This window comes from Acinonyx jubatus, chromosome E4 (genome assembly GCF_027475565.1).
Source record: "Acinonyx jubatus isolate Ajub_Pintada_27869175 chromosome E4, VMU_Ajub_asm_v1.0, whole genome shotgun sequence".
Taxonomy (NCBI): domain Eukaryota; kingdom Metazoa; phylum Chordata; class Mammalia; order Carnivora; family Felidae; genus Acinonyx; species Acinonyx jubatus.
This window is the reverse complement of record NC_069395.1, coordinates 10683095-10705869: the sequence shown is the minus strand read 5'-3', so window position 1 is coordinate 10705869 and position 22775 is coordinate 10683095. Positions and strand designations below refer to the sequence as shown.

General features: G+C 46.2%; 1 protein-coding gene across 1 annotated transcript in view; it reads right to left on the bottom strand.

The window, feature by feature from the left end:
- Positions 1-802: 802 nt before the first annotated feature.
- Positions 803-22775, bottom strand: part of DUSP10 (dual specificity phosphatase 10) — a 39477-nt gene continuing 17504 nt past the window's right edge. Inside the window, exons 3-4 of the mRNA XM_015061649.3 lie at positions 5720-6091; positions 803-2130 (exon numbers count right to left, since the gene is read on the bottom strand). Coding sequence (XP_014917135.2) covers positions 1865-2130; positions 5720-6091 — 638 coding nt within the window. The 3' untranslated portion in view covers positions 803-1864. The remainder of the gene's footprint in view (positions 2131-5719; positions 6092-22775) is intronic.

Genomic DNA, 22775 nt, shown 5'->3' with positions numbered 1-22775 from the left:
CTAAGCAATGTTCACAAAAATACATCAAGCGTAGTCATCTAGAACAGGACATGGCAGGATTCTTCAATTTGGCGACTCACGCCAGGCATGTTTCCAATTTGCTGTGACTCTTCCCTATGGCCAGCTCCCTCTAGACATGTATTTTAATAAAACGCAGAAAACCTTGAGATCGTGTTCTTCCCCTCCCCCGACACCCTCTTTTCTGTGGCTTGGGAACCCCTGGGATACCAGCTATGGATTAACCAGGTGTGATGGGAAAGCCACTGTACCCATGGAGCTGAGTTCAGTTTGCTGTCAAAAGAGCAGGAAATTGCACTTTGCTGCTTTGTACTCTCTGTGGTTAATGTTACCAAAGATGCCAAGTGAGAAAGTGGCAATGGGGCAGGGGAGGGACCGTCAAGACCCCTAAATGGCAGATGCTCACACATATTTATCAGATAGCCACTGCAAAAGATCACAGAATTCTAACTAATCAATCTAGCAGTGACCTGATCATCAAAACTCAAAGGCTGGAGTGGAACCCCCCCCCCAAACCTCAAAGGTGACTTCACCTGACATTTCCCCTAATTTGGAGAGAATTTCATTGGTAGAAGAGGGGGTGACGACTGGGCACGCCGATGACCGGGGCTCTTTGGGTTCCTTGCTAATTCTCTCCGCTTCACCCTGAGAACACAGAATGTTTTCCCTTCCTCATCTTTCTTTCCCCATATAAAAACATGTGTTTCTTTCCAAATTACGTTACATACACAAGGTACCGGAGGTAAGAGATGCTTGAACCTGAGTTGAGGAAAAAAGACACACCCCCAAATGAGTTTCATTTATATAATGAAAATAAATTTTTACACAATCAACAGAAACACATCAAGTTTGTTTTGTTTTGTTTTTTGCGAAAAATATTTTTAAATAAATTTTTGTCTTTTTTTTTTTTTTTACATTCTGATATACATATGTAACAAGGTTTATGGCACTGTAACCAGAATCAAATCCAAAAAATGATGATAATAATAATAATAATAATAATAATAATAAAGGAAAAAAGGTGGGGAGGAAAGTAACTGATTTTTATTGAATTCCTTTCTATCTCCAAGCTGGCAAATTTACACTATTTGCCTATTATTTGGCTGTCAGCTCTCACTGGTTTGCACACTCAAAACCCCATATTATTGCACGAGAAGCCAGTAAAGGCTTATGGTAACATGGTCAGTCCCTTGCTATTTCAAAAAATCTCTTAAACCCAAGGGGGGGGGGGGAATAATCCAGAGTATGAAACACACAAAATCAACAGTATCTTTTGTCTCTTTAAAGAATGTGAAGGGTTCTTAGACCACTTAAGTTGCCCTCATTTTTCTCTTTGCACCAGTGAGCACGCCTGGGCTTGGTTTGATTGGGTGTTTGTTTTCTGCGTGGATGACCCAGACAGATGTCGGGCCTTTGTGATTCAATCTTTTTCTGCCGCTTCCTTTTGGTTCTTTTTAATTTGTTGCAATTGTAGTAGTATCTTCGGTCTATGAACCTGCACAGACTATTTAATCATAAACTCTACAAATAGCTTAAAAGGAAAAGGGGGAAGAAACAGCTTTTATTATATTTTTATTGTTGGCTTAAAAAAATTACTCCTTTAGCCTCCCTGCTTCGTCAGTTCATGGGAAGTAAATCTCAATGGGCATCAAAAGTTAAATTCTTCTCACACTTGTTAAAAATAAAGAGTTTTTAAACAAGTTTTGTTTCCATTCACAAACGTTACCCCCATCTAAAAAAAAAAAATGAGAAAGAAAGAAAGAAAAAGAGAGAAAAAGACAGAATCCATCATCCTTTCTCTTCGTCTCCTAGTGGAGAACAGTAATCCTTTCCATCCAGACCTCTGTCACACCACCGTTTCCACACCCATCAGCTTTGGCGTAAGGATCCGTGGTGTTACACCATTGTTCAGGTCTTCCTCAAACTCCAGTAACTGCCCCATGAAGTTAAGGTTTGGGGAAATAATTGGCCGTTTGCCTTTGACAAACTTATAAGCGTCAGTCATGGTCATCCGAGTGTGCTTCATCAAGTACGCGATGACGATGGTGGCGGACCGGGACACCCCCGCCTGGCAATGGATGAGAAGCCCCTTCCCACACTGGTGAGCTTCCTCTGGGAAAAGGGAGGGAGGCGACAGGTGCAGGAAAGAAGGGAGAGACGGGAAAAGAGAGATTAGCTTTTATCCAGACGTGACAAGGCTATATTTTGTTGAGAAAAGAATAAATTCCAGCGGTTTTAGAGCTCAGTTATAATTTGCTAGTTAATTGTGTGTGTTTATGGCACAACCTCCAGAACTGGCTGACAGCAATATGAACGTGAATAAGATGCCACACGTCTACACTTAAAGAGAGAACGAGTGGCTCAGCGGGTTAAGGGTCCGACTCCAGCTCGGGTTATGACTTCACAGCTCGTGGGTTCCAGCCCCACGCTGGATTCTGCACTGACGGTATGAAGCCTGCTTGGGATTCTCTCTTGCTCTCCCTCTGCCCCTCCCTCACTTGTGCGCGCTCTCTCTCTCTCGGAATAAATACGTAAACTTAAAAAACAATAAATAAATAAAGAGAGGACGAGGTAAAAGAATCATTTAAAGGAACCGTTCACATCACAGGTGGTGACAACCTACTTACAGCCAGAGTCACAACACAGTTAACTTGCCCGTGAAGCAGGCCACTGATGAAGGAGACCCTTTGGATCAAGGATGTTAATTCTGATCTCAAGGTTGTGTCGCTTTTCAACACTAGTGTTCTTAACAATGTCCGTCCCAGCTGTGACAGAGAGGAAAAAAAAAAAAAAAGCCCTGCATTTCTTTCTTTCTATTATAGGATTGATCTGTAGGAACTGGTGTTAAATCGATGAGGGTTTCCGTCCTGCTAAACTCCGAGGCCAAAGAAACAAAACGCAACGAGAAAGTTGCTATGTGCGGCTTCTTACCAGGAAAGTCTATTGTTGCAAATGTAGCTAAAGAGTCGCAGTGCTCGGGCACAGGGGGCATCACCTACGTGTGACTGTCCAATCCCTCCCCGCATCCATGTATGCTGTTCCAACATGGCGATGGGAAGCAAGATGGAGGAATTCTAGTGATGGTCCAGGACCCGGAACGATTGAAAGAAGCAATACTTTGTAAGTTTTCAGATATATTAGAAGCTCGGGAGAATAGCTTTGTGGGCACTCCCTACATGGATTCTTAATGACAATTCTAGACCAAAAGGCATCCCAAAGAAAGTTTCTCTGAAGGGATATCAATTAGATGAGGAATAGGGGAGGGGTGCAAAGAGGAGTGATCTAACTTATACCGCTTTATTTTTTTAAGTTTATTTATTTATGTAAGTAATCTCTACACCTGACATAGGGCTCGAACTCATAACCCCTAGACCAAGAGTGGCATGGTCTTCTGACTGAGCCATCCAAGGCTCCCCTAATTTAAACCACTTCTATGGGTTACCCTCCGGCGAACTGCGAAAAGAAACCTCACACAAAATTCCATCTTAAACATCTATGAATGAAGCTTACTTCTCCTAGATGATGGTATCTGAAGAAAGCAGCTCCCTTTTCTAGTTTCTGCTCCTCAGCACACGCTATTTATTCACCTCCACACCAAGACTGGGAAGCATGGTTGTAGGAAAATGAGCTGCAAAGTGCTAGGTTTGACCACTGGTTTCACTGCACAGTAGATGAACACCTTGTGTGAATCACCTAACTCCTGAGAGCCTCAATCCTCCTGTCTGTGTAATGGGAATAATACTAACTAACAAGGCTCAGGGAATCTGGGAATAATATCCCCCAATTCAGGAATAAATAAATTGGCACCGTGAAACCCTAAACTCTGCTTAGTTTATATGAGACTCTCAGTGAATGTTATTATGTTTCTAAAGCCTATTGTTTTCCCCAAAGCAAGACTACACAATTTCAGTTTATCTAATGATACAAGGACAAAAATGAAATTGTGTCTCTGCAGGCTGTGATGCTGAGTTGTTCTTCAGGTTAAATGCTAGTTGTTATTTGTTTTGTTTTCCTTCTAAAAAATCAGATAAGCCTGAATAACCTATAAGGAATGCAGGTGCTTGGATTGAAATCCTGTTGGAACAAGCATGTCTTATGCTTCTCCTTAAATGGGAAACAATCTCTTAACTTCCCCCAACTGGAATTAAATCAGATAAAATTGCAGTCATAACACCATATATCAACCGGAAAGTTCCTCGTCAACTTGGTGACATACATTTCTTCCTCGGGTCTCAAGGTTTGACTCGAATATTATGAATAAAATATCTAAGACACCTTTGCATCCACAAGTGTTGCCATTCGGGAACCAACTGAGCAACAAACATCGCCCCAGCATATTGTAGAAAGGCTCCTGCCTCAGAGTCAAGAGCCTTGCGTTCTGGTCCTTTCTTGGCCACTAAAATTCTTATAATCTTAGAGAAGTCACTTTACTTTTCTGAGTTCAGGGACCACTCAGAATTTCCTTCCAGACTGCATATTCCATGGTCCTGCATTGAAGGCACAATCGGCCAGGAAAACAGCTGGGTGATGTGGCCAGAACCGCGAAATCCACAGTAAACCTATCAGACCCAGGGCTTTTTTTTTTTTTTTTTTTTTTTTTTTTTTCTGAAAAAGGATCGCCAAACATGAGTGCATTCTTCCTGGGACAGAGGCCAGTAACAACCTGCTACAGTATTTAGGGAAAGAACTCAATCACCTTGTTGTGGTTAATGAAGGCTGGAGTCACTTGAAAAAAAATTGTTGGTTATGGGCTAGGTATTTCCCCAAATGATCATTAGAGCCTTAAAACAGTTCGAGGCTCTGGGAGCAGCAGAAGGTTCCATTGGGATCAGGGTGAGGCTGGCGGTTACCTCCTTCTGGAGACTAAAGTCTGCTGTGGTTAGAATTCCCCTCCTTGGGAACTGCTCAGGCTACACAACCTGATCTTTCCTACTTTAGCGGGTTTGGGGTAAGCTGTCTCACGAAACCTAGTACCATTTTGCTAACACGTTCATACGCTTCCGCTACCCCATGTCTACGAACTGAGACAAAGCAAGTAGAAGGGGAAAACAACCAACTCATCCCTCCGCTCTCCTCCCTCTCCTCCGCACCGATGTGATACCTGAGGATGCTCGCTACAGCACCGCTTTCCTGAAGAACATTCTTCAGAAGCGGCCTTTCAGCAAATGCTACCTGTGCCTCAACCTCATGTAGAGAAGCTATACCAACTGCAAATTCATTTAACCTGGGGTAAGGGAGGTGGGGGCGAGTTTGGAGGCGGTGTCATTTTCCTCGCACTTCATTTCCCGCAAGGCGCCCACAGCCACGGTAGACCAGATGGCCATGGCAGCAGCTCTGTCCTCCTATGCCTCCCTCCCCATTACTTCTTTCGAAATGACGTGCCAGAACTTACCTACGCCAAGCCCTACCGTCTTTTTCCTGGAGAACCACAAGGATGCGGCTTTCTGATTGACCAGATCCTGACCAAAGGGAATCACCGATTCGTTACAAGCCATCCCAGGGGCTCCCATGCATTCCGTGGGCCATGACTTGGGAGAATACTTTGGCTGGTCCAGGTGGGGGAGGCCTGGAAACACCTCTGAGCCGCCTTTTTTTTTTTTTTTTTTGCAGCCCAAGCATCAACCTTGGACTCGCTATCAAAGCGAAAGCTGGAGGGGGAAAGGAAGGCTGAAGATGAGCCGCCCCCGCGGGAGATAGTTACCAATGAACTCGAAGGCCTCTTCGAAGTACTGCCGCAGGTTCTGCTTATTGCTGTCGGTGGCCGGCAGCCGCTTGTAGTTGAACAGGCCTTTCTCGTAGTGGTAGAGGGGCAGGTGAGTGGTGACGTTGATGACGTAGCCTATGTTCAGCCGCTGCATCGTGTCCAGGTCCTGAGCGTCCTGCTCGTTGCCGAGGAACAGGAAAGGCAGGATGGGCGTCAGCTCCGCGTTCTCGATGTCAGGGGTGGTGGGGAGAGACTGAGGTAGCACGCTGGACGCTGCAGACGCGCCGCCCCCCACCTCCCGGCACTCCTGGAGCTGGAGGGAGTTGTCACAGAGGTTTTCATGGTTCTGCTTAAAACTGCTAAGTCCACCTGGAGCAGACACACAGAAGGTGAGAGTGACCACTTCTAGAACTTCGGAGCCGGCGGAAAGACGGTGCCACCGCCCCCCCACCCCCGGGAAATAAACTATGCTTTGCTGCCTAGGCACCTCTTAGAAAATAAAATCGGACCCCAAGTGCCAGCTCGGGGGCATCCCCAGTGGCTCAGCCGGTTGGGTGTCAGACTCTTGATTTGGGCTTGGGTCACGATCTCACAGTTCGTGGGTTCAAGCCCCCCCACTGGGCTCTGCACTGACAGTGGGGAGCCTGCTTGGGATTCTCTCTCTCCTCCCTCTCTCTGTCCCTTCCCCGCCCATGTTCTCTTTCTCTCTCTGTCTCAAAATAAATAAACTTGAGAGAGAGAGAGAGAGAGAACAACAATGCGAGTCCTTTTGGAGATCCAGGACAAGCTTCAGATGATCCCACGGCAGGCAGTACTTTGGAAATGTGCTCTTTCTACAAACTGTGGCCATGTTCCCCTGGAAAGAGTTCCATGCAGCATCAGGCAATTTTATCAGCAGCAGATTTGATCTGCTTCAAAGAGCCATATGCTCAGTGGCCTACATAGAACCTTGTACTTCGGGAGCCAGGGAAAGCATGGCCGACCTCCCCCGGCACTGGAGGCACGTGCCTTGCACTCTTCCATAAGCTTACCTCACCCAGAATGAGAAGTTTGCTCCCAACACGGCAAAGTGGCTATGAACAGGGACCTTGGAAGGCCCGGATTCCCTTGGCTATCGTCCCAGTAACACAACTTCTTGGCTCTGTGACTTAGGCAAGTTAATTTCTCTCTCTGTGCCTCGGTTCCCTATCTGCAAACTGAGGGTAACGGCATCTACCCCTGAGCGTGATTGGGGGTCTGGAATGAATGCACACGGGCAAAGTGTGCAAACGTCCCCATCAACGACTGCAGCGTCACTTATGGGAATGTATCTTAAGAAAATCACCTAACCAAACATATCCAGCTAGATGTGGCAAGACGTTGACCACAGCATTATTGTTTTATAGCAAAGGCCAAGAACCAAAACAAATTACAAAAAAAAAAAAGGAAAAGTTAATATATTCATCCCAGGGAATGTGACGTAGCCATTGAAAGTTGTGAAAGGGATCTGAAAACAAAGAAAATGTTTCTGTTTAACGTTAAGCGAAACAGATCCAATCCAAAACATTCACCATACACGTGATGAAAAGCTAAAGGACCATGCAAAAAAGAATCTGAGGTAGGAAATTTATGGATCGCAGAGTATCGTTTAAGTTTTTCCTTTAATATTTGTTAGATACATCGCACACATGGTTAAGCCCAAAGGATTGTTACAACAGCCGAATCACATGATACACGTGTAAGGGCTATGAAACCTGAGTTGATATGATTACCGCCGCGTGGGCTCCCATTCTAATCAAACAACCAGATACCCTGGCCTTCCTTTTAAAAGGAGGGGGAAGTTAGAGACCTCCTAGAAGCTGAAAGCCTCCGGAACATGACATTTATGCCTCCTGATACAGGCCTTACATCTGTCTTGATAGTTTCAGGAGATAAGGCAGGAAACACAAAGCGTGAACAGGATACCGTTGTGTTGAAATAAACACAGGAAGTCTATCTGTCCTCTAGTTTCTGAACCTAACATATGCCCTACTCCATTTCAAGTCTCATCTTTGGCAACTAGGGCAGGGATCTCCAGGCCACAACCTAGACAGTCTCAGGTTGTTCTTGCCCCAAACACACACAGCCAGGCGTGACAACAGGCTAAGTCATATTTTCATCAAGGCCCAGCGATGACACAAAGATCATTCAAAGAGGGTAATATTATGGTCATTTCATTCATCTGTAAGTGTCAAAACCTATCTTTGCTTTTCAAAAAGAAAAACAGGAGCTATGTATTCATTTTGGTGGATTTCTAGAATTAAACTCTGCCCTTAAATATTATTAGCGTACTCTGCTACGAAATCATGATTAAAAAGTTTGGGCCCTAAGAGATTATTTGTCAACTAGACAGAGGAAATGGAAAGCCAGAAAGACTTCACTAGTGACAACTTAAAAAAAAAAAAAAAAGCAAATTGAAATCACCCACTGTTACCATCACAAATGCCACGAAAGAGACTTTAAAGAGTTATTTTAAAATCCGCTTAACGTTGCCTCCATAAAATCCAAGTAAATGATTTACACTGATTCTGTGATGGGAACCTAATTCACTTTGTTTTTCCCCTTAAGAAAAAGGCAGTCGTTACACTTTTTCATCTAAGATGAGAGGAAAGAACCAAATAAACTCAAAAGAAGTCTCGAAGGGGTGGGGAGGGGACTTTTCTCTGTTCTTATTTAGGGTTCTCAAGCTGTAATTTGTCTTAAAAGCGGCTAGTTTAAAAAAAAAAAAACGCAGGCCAAAAAAGAAAAAAAAAAAAAACCCACACACAGAAAAAAAGCACCGTACAGCTTTTTAAAATTCTGTCTCTATACCTCCTTTCCCAATGACATCAGCTGGAGGCTCCCCACCTGCCCAGTTGCCATAGCAGTTACACAAAGACATACAATGACATCAGTTGGCATGATATCAGCTCTTTGAGTACAAACAATACAAGAAGAACTACTTTGTTTAAGGCCTTTGGTGCAACTGTGTTCTGGAGAGCCAATGATGTAATGCTAACAGGTGGCATGGGCCTTGCATTTGCCTAATGGGGGAAAAAAACCCATGGGGGAGGGGAGGAGGGAATGTGAGACAGACACAGAAGGCTCCGACTCACAGGGGGTGCTCACGTGCAAAACTACGTGTGTGTTGTATGTTGCAGCCATGTGGGGACTCCGTTCATAGAATATTGGAAGATGACGAGGCTAGAAAAGGAAATACCACGGGCTCAAATACATTAGTTGGACAAGGGAATTCTCATTGAGGGGCACGAAGAAATCGCCTCCTGTTCACTTGTCAGTCTGCTGACCAGCTTCAGCATCAGTCCCCCTACGGGTCATGCACATCCGCAGTTACACAACTCTCCTGGGAGGGAGCTTCAGGCAAAATGAACGGGTCGAATCTCACCGTGGTGGTTCTTCAGAGAGATGTCTGCGGGGAGGATGGTTTTTCTGCTCTTAGGGAATTGGAATTGGGAGCCGGGGAAGGAGGAGAGGGAAGACTAAGGCTGATATGGTTTTCTCTTCCAACCACCTTCCCCGGACCCTACGCTACCATGTATCACTAGAGGCTGAACTGCCTGATCACCTAGTGAGGAGCTTTGATTCCATCCTGTTGGTCCTTCACTACGTAAGAACATTACAGCAGGATAACTGACAAGCAAAGTAGAGACAAAGTGGCTGGTGGTTAAGAGCAGTTGATAGAGGCAGACAGACCCAGGGTGTGATGTTGATTCTGCCCCATCAGAGCAGTGAGTCTTGATGCAAATCACTGCCCCTCATTAAGTTTCGGCTTACTGATCTGTAAAGTGGACGTAATGTCACCTGCCCGCAGGGCTGTGGTCTGAGCAGCCTAGGTAAGCATGTTGATATATAGCCAGGCATCTGATACGTAATGTCTTCTTACCCCACAATCATTACCCTCCTTGTCCTTATCTCCCTTTGATCATCTACACTGCATTCCGCGAGAACTCTAAGTGCCATGCGTGGTCGGTCCTCAGGCCGGCCGCCTTGGGTCTGAGCGCCAGCACCGCCAACACTAGCTTCCGGACCCCGAGCAAATTTCTTTCCCCCAGATAGAAAACAGGGGCAATAAGAGTACTTCACACTACTATTTTGAGGATTAAACTGCGTAGTAAAAATAAAGTACTTGAAAACAACTATCCATGGTGAGCACTTTTCTACTTCTATTACTTTGGGAAACTACCATTTTAAAGATCTTTTAAAAAAATTTTTTTTAAATTTTTTAAAAGTTTATTCATTTTTGAGAGACAGAGCACTAGTGGGGGGTGGGGGAGCAGAGAGAGAGAGGGGGACACTGAATCCGAAGTAGGCTCCAGGCTCTGAGGTGTCAGCACAGAGCCCAACGCGGGGCTCGAACCCACGAACTGCGAGATCATGACCTGAGCCGAGGTTGGACTCTTACCCGACCCAGGCACCCAGGTGCCACCTCCCCCAAATTTCTTAATATAAAGATCCTACTGGGATGAGCACTGGGTGTTATAGGTAGCCAATCTAACAATAAATTATAATAAATTAAAAAAAAAAAGAAGACCCTAAACAACGATCAGGAAGCTAATATTCCAGAGCTTTTCCTTTTAAATTTTTACCTAAAAAGAACCAGGGACAAACATATCTGAGCAGTTTTAACACTGAAATAATATACTTTCATCATAAAGAACACAAATAGCTCCCTATCCTGCCTAAACAAATATATCTGATTTCATTTGTTGGCCCTAGCTTCCCCAATAACGACTGTATAGTTTTTGACTTCCTGTTTTGTTTTATTTTATTTTTTCCAGAGGCGGATGGTGTTTTAAATAAAAGTGCTCTACACCCATCCCTGCCCCCACCCCCCACGCCTCCCCAGTCCCCACCGGGCTGAGCGATCTTGACCTTCTTACGCACACAATTGCTTGCAGTTACCGGGCAAATATTTTCCAGGCAGGAGCACCATTGCTGGGGGCAAACATTTCAAACCTTATCGGCAAAACTAGGTTCTCTGCCAAAATGAGCATGGTCAGCACTTTGATTCCGAATGGCAACAACCAAGCATACCCAACCCCTAGAGAAAAATATGTAGGAATGCAGGTCGCCTTGGTTTCCCCCAACAGCAAGGCGACCGTCCCGCTGAAGCAATGGATCCCAGTGTGAGTGGGAAACCTCCCGGCAGATTTGTTTCAGTTCCCATTGCCGTGTTGACTATTGCCGTCCTAGAAACAGAGGAGCCTTCTGTAATGTGATTCAGAAGCAGGGCTCTGGGCGGCAAATTAAAGAACCACATCCAAACGCAGAATCTACAAGCAAGAGATTTCCGTATTCTGGGGATGGACAGCACTTTCGCGCACACGCTTTTTTCGTTTCATGCTAGGCCGGAAAGTGAGCACTTTCCAGAAATTGAAGGAAAACCCTCACTGAAGGTCAGCAGATGGAATTAGCCCCCAAAGGAAGGTGGAGGGGGATGAAAATGGAACTCTTCTCGAAGAGTGACAGCATGCTGATCACTCCTTTTTGTTGTCTACTTTTCCTTACTGGGTGATGAGTCTTTTAAAGCAAACTGGTGCTCTGATGACCGTGGTTAAGAACACAGACGCTGGAGCCAGGCTGCTTGGGTTTAAACCTCTGGCTGCCATCACTAGCTAGCTATGTTACCTTGGGCAAGTTACGTAACGTCCCTGCCCCTCGGTGTCCACATCCACGTAGTTAGCTCCAGTATCTATCTCATAGGTCTCTTCATATGGATACGATGCTATATGAGTTAGATATTACGACAAATGAGAAAGATATCGGTGTAAAATGGGCCCTAATGGATCCTATTTTGGGGCTCCTCCAAGGAAACTGCAGTATATCGAAGCAGATTCTCCAGATTCTATACACACAAGGATCCTTGTGGAAGAAACAAAGCTTGGAGAAACCAGAGTGGATGTCAGGCTTCTAGCACTGAAACTCTCATAGAGCGGGAGTCACAGTCAATTCATACTTTTCGAGGCAGAGAATTAGCCACCCTCACAGGGGAAATATTGGGGATGCCAGCTAGAACCACAGAGGTTACTGTCCCTGGCTTGTTTCATATGAAACAGACTTCATAGTCCACAGACACAACTGAGGATTTCATAGTAGGAATGATTTCAAGTTCAATGCCAGGTGGTGTCACCTAAGCTGTCATATGATCCTGTCCCCAGGCAACGTGGGGAGGCTATCTTAGAGAGGATGAGTCAAGTGAGAGCACTGTGTCACTAGGTAGACGAGGACACAAAGGGATTAAGAAACACTTTTGTTACCCAGGGAAGAGAGAGACTTAGGAGGTTGGGTCCAGCAGCCATGGTGGCCGGGACCACGAGTCAGAGATGAGTCTCCCTAGGATCCCTACAATCCTATCACATCATCGCCTACGTGTGAAATGTCCAAGTGTGAAAAAAAAAACACAACACATATACAAGAGGTACGTTAAGCTTAAAATTCTCAACAAATCAGTATCTTGATGCCAACTGAGTACATATTGATTATTTGGGTAAATACCGTTAAGTGTTCCAGAAAGATAGATACATGTTGCCTCACGGGTTTTTGTTTTTATCTGTTTGTTTATTGTCTGATCTCTTTGGTAGGAGATACACGTTATCTACAGATATATCTTAAAACCCAGCTCTAGAAGGCCATCTGTGATATATAAGGCAGAGGGGCAAAGCTTTGCCTTGATTCAGAAAAATGACTCTGTCGTGTGCCAGCTGTGGGGCTTTGTGAACGTTACTGGGTGCTCCTGGATGAGTTTTCCATAAGTATAAATCTGGAATACTTCTGTTCAGGTGGGTGGTAGGGATTCAGTGAAACTGTATGTGAAACATCCATCCTGGTATCTTTAAGAAGGTATTCAAACCCTGTGGCTATTTGGAGAAGAATTGTCAGCGGGGGACAAAGATGAGGAGCACTTCAGGGGGGGAGACGTTGGGGGCCTTTCCTTGCTCTAGAGCTGTCGTAGGTTTAGCTGGAGGGGGGACCTTGAAGAAAGGTACGCGGAGGGAATCGGAGACCATCTTCCAGCGCCAGTCCCAAGGGAAAGGGTGCTGGAAGATGCCACCGGGCTGCCGGCCTGCAGCTCTGCTCTTGTAAAGGTCAGGTTCAGTGCTGTTGGGTCCCAGCTTAGATAAACGCAGGAGGAAGTCGCGTGCAGAACGGAGGCGGGTCTTGTGGTTGGTGGTCTCCATTGGAAACTTCATTATATTTAGTTATTCATGTTCTAAGATTTCAATAGAATGGGAGGGGGAGATATATAGGGTTGTGAAACAGGCATAAAATACATGCATTTCTGGCAAATTTTCTGGAGATATATATATATATATATACACACACACACACACACACACGTATATGTACATATATACACATGTATAATCTACCGGCAAGACATTGCTTGTATAGTCATTATAACTCGGGTAATTTACTTATTTGTGTACCCCTCAGATGACATGCCATTGCTCCCAGCAAAACAGCTTGGTAGATTATAAAGTCTAGCATTCTGCAAATAAGCTAATACTTGACTATAATATATACCAAGAACGAAATTCCACTTTTGCTCCTTCCTAATCTTTGTATAATTGGCAACGAGCTCTTAGCTTCATTTTTATCTCTAGATACTTCTGTATATAATTTGCTTGGGGGCTCTTCTTTCTTATGTTTTAAGACGCGCTGCTCTCTTCTTTGATTGATAAAATCTTTGTAAGGTCCTCAACAGAAAGAACTTTTAATAAATCCCTGCCTAAATATTTACCTCAAAAAAAGTGAACGGAGTTGGAAAGATCCAATGACTGAAGAACCGTGACTTCCGACAACTGAAGAGGAAGGGGCGCCTGGGTGGCTCCGTCCGTTAAGCGTCTGACTTCAGCTCAGGTCAGGATCTCCCGGTTCATGGGTTCCAGCCCCGCGTCGGGCTCTGTGCTGGCAGCTCGGAGCCCGGAGCCCGCTTCGGATTCCATGTCCCCCCTCTCTCTGTGCCCCTCCCTTGCTCGCACTTTGTCTCTCTCAAATAGAAACATTAAATTTTTTTTTTTAAACGTTGAAGACAAAGCTTTGGTTGCACACCTTCCAAAAAACGCTGATCCCGGCATGTTTCTGTCCAAGTTGAAAAGATTCTCCCTGTGTCCCCAGCGCCCCGCACCGCCCAGCTCGGAAGTGGCCTCTGGTGTAGACACGTGCCGTGCCCTCGCCCCAGAACCGGTCAGGAAAGGGCTGGGGATTCCACTTCAGCCCGCTGAAGTCACCCAAATGCACCAAAGGGGCACCTTCTCCCAGGAGGGGAGGCGCCCTTCTCATGTCCCCTTCCTATCACCCCCAACTTTGAGACTTTCGCGGGCACCCAGAGATCAGGATACCACCAGTCTCATTTGTGTGTGCTTGAACACCGCAAGCAGCTGGTTTGGGAGGCCGCTTCACGAGTACGTAAATACAGCCTGTTTCTTTAAATCTGTTACCTCATTTATTTACATTAGAACAGAAAGCACTGCCAGAAGCAACAGCTGATGACAGTCATGTAATTTTCCACAAAGACAACAATTAAACAGCTTTGTGTTATTTTAGCGAGCAGATGACTTTTCTGAGTGAGTGGGAATCAAACTAGGATTTCAGACTTCCCACTGCCGGGACCCGCCTCAGGTATCTGCCAGAGTCCCTGGGACTTGAAGGAAGACCAAGCTTTGGGTCCCTCTCCCTCTCTCTCCCCTCTCCCTCTCTTTGCCTCCCTCCCTACCTCCTCCCTCTCCCTCAGAAACCCACAGGAGAACAGGGGAAGGAAAGAGGAGAGGGAGAGGTTCTACCCAGAACTGGTTTCTGCTTGGACTGCCAATGAATCCACAGAATATTTTTGAAACCGATTTTTATCTTTATTATGTTTTAAAACTTTATTTATTTCTTTTGAGAAAGAGAGCAAGCCCATGGGAGAGGGGCAGAGAGAGAGAGAGAGAGAGAGAGAGAGAGAGAGGGAGAGAATCCCAGGCAGGGTCTGCACTGGCAGCACAGAGCCCGATGCAGGGCTCGAACTCATGAATCGTGAGATCATGACCTGAGCCAAAGTCAAGAGTCAGACGCTCAACCGACTGAGCCACCCAGGCGCCCCTGAAACCTATTTTTAAAGAATCCAGGGTAAGGGTGGGAAAAGTGGTCAGGCCCCCTTACCCCACCCCTACATAGCGAGGCCCTGTTAATGGAGAACCCCACCTTCACACTCACTCTCCCCATTCTGTTGGAAGAACCATCTGGAAGGCAGGGGTGGGCATCATTGACTCCTAGGGGTCGATCCCTTTGCCTGAGGGGCTGGGAGAAGCCTTCTGTTCACCCTTCAGCCTGGTCTGGACTGGTCTGAGCAGCCATGCCGGATGGGTCCGGGTGCCCACTCTGGCACCATGGGAAGACCAGCCTGTGGAATCTCATGTTCATGGGGAGTTCGCCTGCCTCTACATCAAGCTTCACTCCCACTAACAAAACTGCCAATGAAAGAGAGTGAAAGTGATTGTTTTCTTTTCATGACAGGGCTTTGGAATCCAATCAAGTAAATAGCTTTCCACGAAGACGTGTGCCTATCGGGGCGCCTGTCTGTTGAGCCCAGTCTGTTGAGCGTCCGTCCGACATGGGCTCAGTTCATGACCTCGTGGTTTGTGAGTTCGAGCCCCGCGTTGGGCTCCGGGCTGATGGTGGGGAGCCTGCTTGGGATATTCTCTCTCCCTCTCTCTCTGCCCCTCCCCCACCTTGATCGCCGCGCCTGTGCGCTCTCTCTCTCAAAATAATAAATAACTAAACCTAAAAGAAAAAAGAATTGTGCCTATCAAAATACAGGCTGGGTATACGGAAGGGAAATGCACAGGAAGGAGGACAGCCAAGTTCGAGCCCCATGTCCCCGGAAACTTGCAAGTTCAGATTCCCTTCTCGTTTCTCTGACCGTCCAGCCCTGAACTGTGTCAAAGCCTCAGCACAGACCAACCGGTTCCCAGGGAGAAAGGCGCATCACAAACACTCAGCTCAAGTCTCTGGATTGTTCTAAACGGACACACCAGAGATATTACGTACGTTTCACTTTTATAATCTCTTTTATCTAAGAGCAAGCCCTCCCAAACATTTTGGGATTGGAGAGACGTGCCACAGATTCCCCTTCCCTCTCTCCACCTCTCTCCCTGCCCACAGGTCAGGGTCCAGTGGGAAGAGATGGAGGATAAACATTAAAACACACAAGGAAAAAGGTAATGATTAATTATGATGAGGGCATGGGGCGCCCTCCAGTTCCCGGGTGCTAGGAGAGGGAACTAATTAGACGGGGTCCATGGAGGGCCTCTCTGGGGATGAGAAGGCATTAGCTGGTTTGGGAAAGGGGTAGAGGGGAGGGGGCCCAGAAGGGCAGACGAGGCAGGGAGAACCACACCATTGGCAAGGGCAGGACATTTGCTAGGTCTGCGGTGACTCAAGGGAGCCCAATGTTTAAAGCCTAATGAGCAGGTGGAGGGATGGGGGGAGGGAGTGACCAGTGGAGGTCAAAGAAGTCTGCAGAGGGCCTCTTAGGGACATTCAGCAGCGAGGATTTTATTCTAAGTTCAGTGGGAAGCTCTTGAATGTTCAGAAGTCCGTAATGGGGGATTAACATGTGTTTGAAAAGAAAAGGGGATCAAAAGAGAAAGGGAAAAAAATTAATTTACCAGATGGTGCAATTTACCTATACTCTAAAATCTGGGCCCAAATCATGACTTCTCGTTCCCAAACTACATCTTTTGCACCTACTGTGGATTGAATTGTGTCCCCTACCCCACCCCACAAATTCACATGCTGAAGCCCGACCCCCCAGCATGGTGGTATTTGGAGATGGGGCCTTTGAGGGATAATTCGGTTTAGAGGAGGTTATGGAGGTGCCGTCCTCATGATGAGATTAATGCTCTTGTAAGAAGGGGCACCGGAGAGCTTGGTGACTCTCTTGTGACCACTGAGGACACAGCGAGCATCTGCAAGCCAGGAAAAGAGGACCCTCACCAGAAGCTGACCATCCTGGCCCCCAGATCTCAGACCTCCAGCCTCTAGCACCGTAAGAAAATACACTTCTGTTGTTTAAGTGACTCTGTCTGTGGTATTTTGCAGACTAATACAGTCTTTTAAATTCCCAGTAAGGCTTTCTTTTTAAAAATATAAACTATAACTCCTACTTTTGAAGAACCACACCCAAACCTATCAATTACCTGAGACCCTGGCCCCTGGGAGCCAAACCAAGTTGGTACCATATTTTAAGATCTTAAAATCGAGCCAGAAATGTTCCAAGGTCAGGAGGAAGACGGTGCCTAAAGAACCAGCATAGCCATCAGAAGCAAGTCCATGGAGCCTCCCAGAACCTTAGTTCCATGAACCAGCTGCAAGCAGAGAAGCCCATTCCTTTCCCAAAGACACCGACCTCCCTGCAGATCAGCATTGACCCAATACCCTCCGTGCTACATCCTCCTGGGCCAAAGAACATTTTTGCTGGAGAATTTCCGTGTATTTGGGACGCTACTCTATACCATGCGAGGGCTCCACCTTCTCCGTTCCCTAAAAAGCTCAATACCCGTTAATCCATCAAGACGGATTAAGGGAGGGGAAAAAAATCCATGAGATCATACTGGAAGGCTGCAGAGGGAAGAATGTTAATAGGAGAGTGCTATAAAACACAAAGCCATATTTTTCCCAAGAGCTCAACCAGATACTCTCCATTATTGTTTAATTCTCTGAAGAGAGGGAAAACATTCTTTGCTTTTCAGTGCAGAAGTTTAAATAATGAAGCATTGCTAAACAAACAAACAGAGGAAAGCCCAGTGAAGCTATTCATTAAACAACCCCACTGGACATAAGGAACACGGCTGCTTAACGGTCCACCTCCCCTGAGGACCGACATTTGTCTAAGACCCCAAATTAAACACATCACAACTTCACAGCAAAAGTATGTTTCCCAATGGGATTTTGGTAGAGTCCAATTAAATAAATCTCTAGAAATATCAAGAACAAGCCTCAAGGGAGAGCATATTTCTACTGTGAAACATTCTCATTGGAAATTACATTCACAAAAGGTCATCTGGAAACATCCATGACAAGAGGAGGGGAGGAAAGGCAGGAAGCAAGGCAAAGTTACACAAATAAAGCCCCAGGGGGGTGGGGGTGGGGGTGGGGGTTCACTATCATCGTGTTTGGAAGAAGTGCCCGGCCAAAAATCCTGTGTGCCTCTTAGCTTGCTTTGAATGAAAGCCTGTGTCCGGACAGCTTGTATGACGATGGTTTAATATGATCTGGAGGTCAAAGGCTCTAGCTTAGGGAATTCAGGAAGTGGTAGGGGAAAAGATTAAATGTCAACATCAAAATCTGAATTGTTTTACAGAACCAATGTTTTCAGTTCGCAAAAGGCGTAGCAACAAGTTCCTCAAGTCACGGAGCCGAATTCTATATTTGGCAAGAATACTCAGCAAGCCTGAGCATTAGCGATCAACTGCCAGAAAGAGCGGGCGTGAGCCCCACTTGCAATGGATTCACCCAGCCGCCCATGCCCAACAGTTAGATCACAGAGTGAGGGCTGAGCTTGGGAAGGTCAGCCGGAAGCCAGGGAAGACCTCATTGGAGCACTGAGAGAGATAGGGGGTCACACCAGGTCAAAAGGTAGCACGTCTCCACCTAGTGGACCACCTTCTGAAATTAAGGGGGAAACAACCAAGAGGTCAGTACATCTCTGAGGAGGTGGGCTGGGAGGGTATAGGGATGCGGTGGGGGGCCAGCCGAGTAGTGGTCGGTTCAACCTGGGACATGTGCAATGGAGAGCCAGCCTGGGATGCCCCCCACATGGGACACCATCGGACTTCCCGGCGACATGCCCTTGAATGCGATGCCAATGCCCACCACTGCTCAGGGCGACAGAAGTCCCAACGGCCAGCGCTCGAAACACAGCCCTTCTTCCTGCGCTGAAGTGATCCTGGGTTCTAGCTTGGGGGCCCCTGTTGCCACTTCTATGAAGTCGGGAGTGTGGATAATCTGTGCCCCAAGGTCTGGCACTCTATAACTTCAACACAGCTTCCATAAACCAGATATGGATGGACGATGGCAAGGACGAGGGCAGCGGTCTCGGAGTGTGCCAGGCCTGGGGGGGGTCTGCCTCCCTTAGCTCACGCTGTTCCCTCCTCCCGGAACCCTCTTCCCCTCGTTTCTCACGTAGGTGGCTCAGAACGCAGGTCAGATGTGATCTCCTCACGGGGGTCGTCCCGGCCTCCAATTTACCACCGACCTCTGATGGCACTCTTCCGTGACATCATCCAGTTTCAAAGTTTTGTTGTCTTCAAAACACTTATCACAATCTGAAGTTGCTTCTTAGTTCTTTGCCGGTGGGTTGTTGTTAGTAAAATGTAGTTTCTCCCACCCTCACCCCCACCCGAGAATGTCCATATGCTGTTTGTTTTTGAGGAAACAGAGCCTAACAGTTCACTGTGCCGGGGCTCAGGCTGCCTCCACCACTTTCTAGTATGATCTTAGCAAAGCTGCCTTACCCTTTTTGTACCCTAGTTCCCTCATTTGTCAAATGGGGCTAATAATAGTGCCAACGGGGAACAAGGGAGTTACTGCGACTCTTAATGAGCTAATACTGGGAGTTATGAAAAGAAATTATAAAGGGGTTGACTGTTTAGCACCTGGAGCAATACCTGATTTGTACAGACGCTCATTAAATGTTTCTAGATTACATGACCTTTGGCTTGAGATGAGAAAAGGCCGTTTAGTTGGCAAGCACCTATTATGTGTGGTTCAGCATAATGTTAGGGATTCGAGGGATTAAAAAACAGACATATGTCTCTGAAGATAAATCTAATGAGACAAAGAAGGAAGGATAAAGGAACATTAGAGAAAACAAAGGGACGGGCAGAAATCTTTTAAGAACCTGCTAAAGAGTAACCTGAAATGGCACCATCAAGCTGTGACTCATGGAAGGCAGTGTAGGACCAAACAGGTGAATTCAACATGAGGACACAGAAATCTTGTCACTCTCTGGCTAGGAAGGAGGGCCAACAAGTCTCTGGAGATGAACAGCCTACGTGGGACCGGCTATGACGTGGGAGGGCTGGGACCCAAGACAGTTTATATCTGGTGGCTTCTAACGCTTTCTCCTCTCTCCATGCCTCTCCCTTGGACATTCTATCTGAGTGATGAGAAGTAGAGAGGACGGGGGCACCTGGGTGGCTCAGTCGGTCACGATCAGTCATGATCTCACGGTCCGTGAGTTTGAGCCCCGCATCGGGCTCTGTGCTGACAGCTCGGAGCCTGGAGCCTGCTTCCGATTCTGTGTCTGCCTCGCTCTCTGCCCCTCCCCTGCTCTCACTCTGTCTCTCTCTCAAAAAGAAACAAACATTAAAAAAAAGAAAAAAGAAAAAAAAGAAAGACGAAGTGGAGATTGATGGAAAGGAGGAAAAAAGGCTCAGGAGGGCACAGCAGCCTGTGGGACATCGTGGGACAGTGGAAGGGGCCCCCAGTTCAGTTCTACACACGTTCACTAAGCACTGAATATGAGCTGGAGGCTGGTACTGAGCATACAGACTGGCCCTCCCACTGGGGCACAGTGAGCAGGAACAGATAGATGGTGCAGACAGAGAGTTCTCACCACCCCTGGGGGCTATTTCTTCTGCTTCCTGTTGAAGGGAGACAACGCTGGATCTAAAATCAGGAATTCTGGGTTCCTCTTACCCCTGTCATTAACCATGCACTTTTGGGTAAGTTACTTAATCTTAAGGCCATTGTAAATTGTAAAGCATGATTACATCACAAGAGCTTTTTCTTCAAACATAGGAGCTTCCTCTTCCCTAAAAAAGGGGGGTGGGATCTCTCCCAGGAATAACATTGTGGGTGCTCTCGAAAGGCAGACAAGGGGCCTCTGGTTTTCTGAAAGGTGAGAGGCTCAGGGGCAGGGAGTGAGAATGGAACGCCTAACTTTCTGTACCTCTTTACTTGTTTCTGATGAACCCACTTCCCTTTTAGAAACCAGGACTGGCTGACACCCCCACAGTCACTGAGAGTGGCAGGGAGAGGTGCCTGAGAGTAACCTGTTCCCCGAACCTCAAACCTGAATGTATATACAGGAAATATATATAGGCAATATATATATACATATACATTGCAATATAACAATACAGAGTTTAAGTTTGTCTCTTCTTAGAAATGTGCCTTTGAGGGCAGCCCCAAGATGCCCTTGCAGGATTCCACTTTCCAGGAGCTGGTGACTTCAGAGGGCCTTGCAGGACTGGGGCCAGGCCTGAGTATGACCAGAAGGGTAATGGTTAGTAGGACCACAGGCAAGAGACAGGGTCTATTTTAGGCAGAGGAGGAGAAACCAAACAAAAATCAATAGATAAAACACACGGGATCATGGCTTAAAAATCCAAACAAAAGTTTCCAAAGAAAAGACAACAGCTGATTTGAGCACAGCATTTATGAGATGTAGCAGAACACAGACTACAAAAGTATGGTTCTAGACGATGCAAACTGTTAAAAAAAACATGCCATGGAAAACACTCCTTACTCACAGCATCAACCTACATCAGTTTCCTATAAGGATCTCCATCCCAACATCAATATTTAAAAGTCTCCAGAATCAAGTAGATGCCAGTACGTATGTCCCCAGCACTCGAGTGGTGCTGTCTTGGAAATGAAGACACAGAGGGGACCCTACGAGTTGCAGGCTGGAGGGGACTGGTTGTGCTGGTCTCAGAGACTTCCCCGTCTCCCGTCTCTGGGTTGAACCTAGTGGTCAAAAGCATTGGCTAGTGGTTAATGACTCAAAGGCTGAGTCATTCTGCATGTCTAGAATGGAACTAGCCACCATCACCCATGAAATGGGGTTAGGGAGATCAGCAAGTGAAGGTACGGAACCTTGCTTTCCCAGGCACTGTGCCCCTAAAATATATATCCAGATGAAAGGTGTCTATTCTTGTAAGGCTACAGCACAACTCTGACACTAACAACAGAATCAGCACAGATTCCACAAGTTAAGGGCATAGTCCCCCAAAAACTGCCCTCACTTCAGATGCCAGCCGTAAGTTTGGGAGTCCCAGGCCACTCACACTTCTGACCGATAGGCAAAAATTGTGGGACTCCCACACTCAAACCCCCCAGGTTGGATAATTCACTAGAATGACTCATAGGACTCAGGAAAAATGCCATACTTACTCTTACAGTTTTATTCTAAGGATGCAAATAAGAACCAGCCAAATGAAGAGACACAGAGAGCAAGGTCTGGGAGGGTCCTAAACACGGGAGTTTCTATGCCCTGAGGACCCCATCACCCTCCAAACACATCAGCGCATTCATTAATCGGGAAGCTGAACTGAGCTCTTGTGTTCAGAGTTTTTGCTGGGGTTTCATCACATAGGCCTGACTGATTGAACCATTTGGTCACATGACTGAACTCAACTGCCAGCTCCCCTTTCTTACCAGGAGGAGGTCTAACTAATACAAAGCTCCCATCCTCTAATGGCATTCTTTGTCTGTCCAATGGCCTACCCCTATTGTGAATCATCTCACTAGCAAAAACTATCCCATTAGCATAAGCTGTCTCATTAGCATAAGCCATCTCATTAGCATAAGCTTGGTTGCCATTAGAGGTTATGACCCAGGAACCAAGGACAAAAGCCAGACAAGTTCTCTATAGTATAGTTCACTAGTGGGGAAGAGCATAGGCCCTGGAGTCAGACGGCTCTTGAGTTTGACTTCCTGCTATGTGACTTTGGGCTATCGACCTAACCTGGCTCTCGGTTTCCTCATCTAAGAAGTAGATCCAGATAATACTGTTACTGTAATACAGTGATCAACACCACTCAAAAGAAATGTAATGCTGGCTACTATGTAACAAAATTCCTTTCTAGTAGCTGCATGTAAAAAAGTAACGAGGAACTGATGAAATTAACCGTAACAATACATTTTTCTTACTTCAACATGCCTCAAATCGTATCATTTTAACATGCAATCAATGTTAAAACAGTTCATGAAATATTTTACTTTTTTTCTTAACACAACGTCTTTGAAACCCGGTGTTATTTTACAC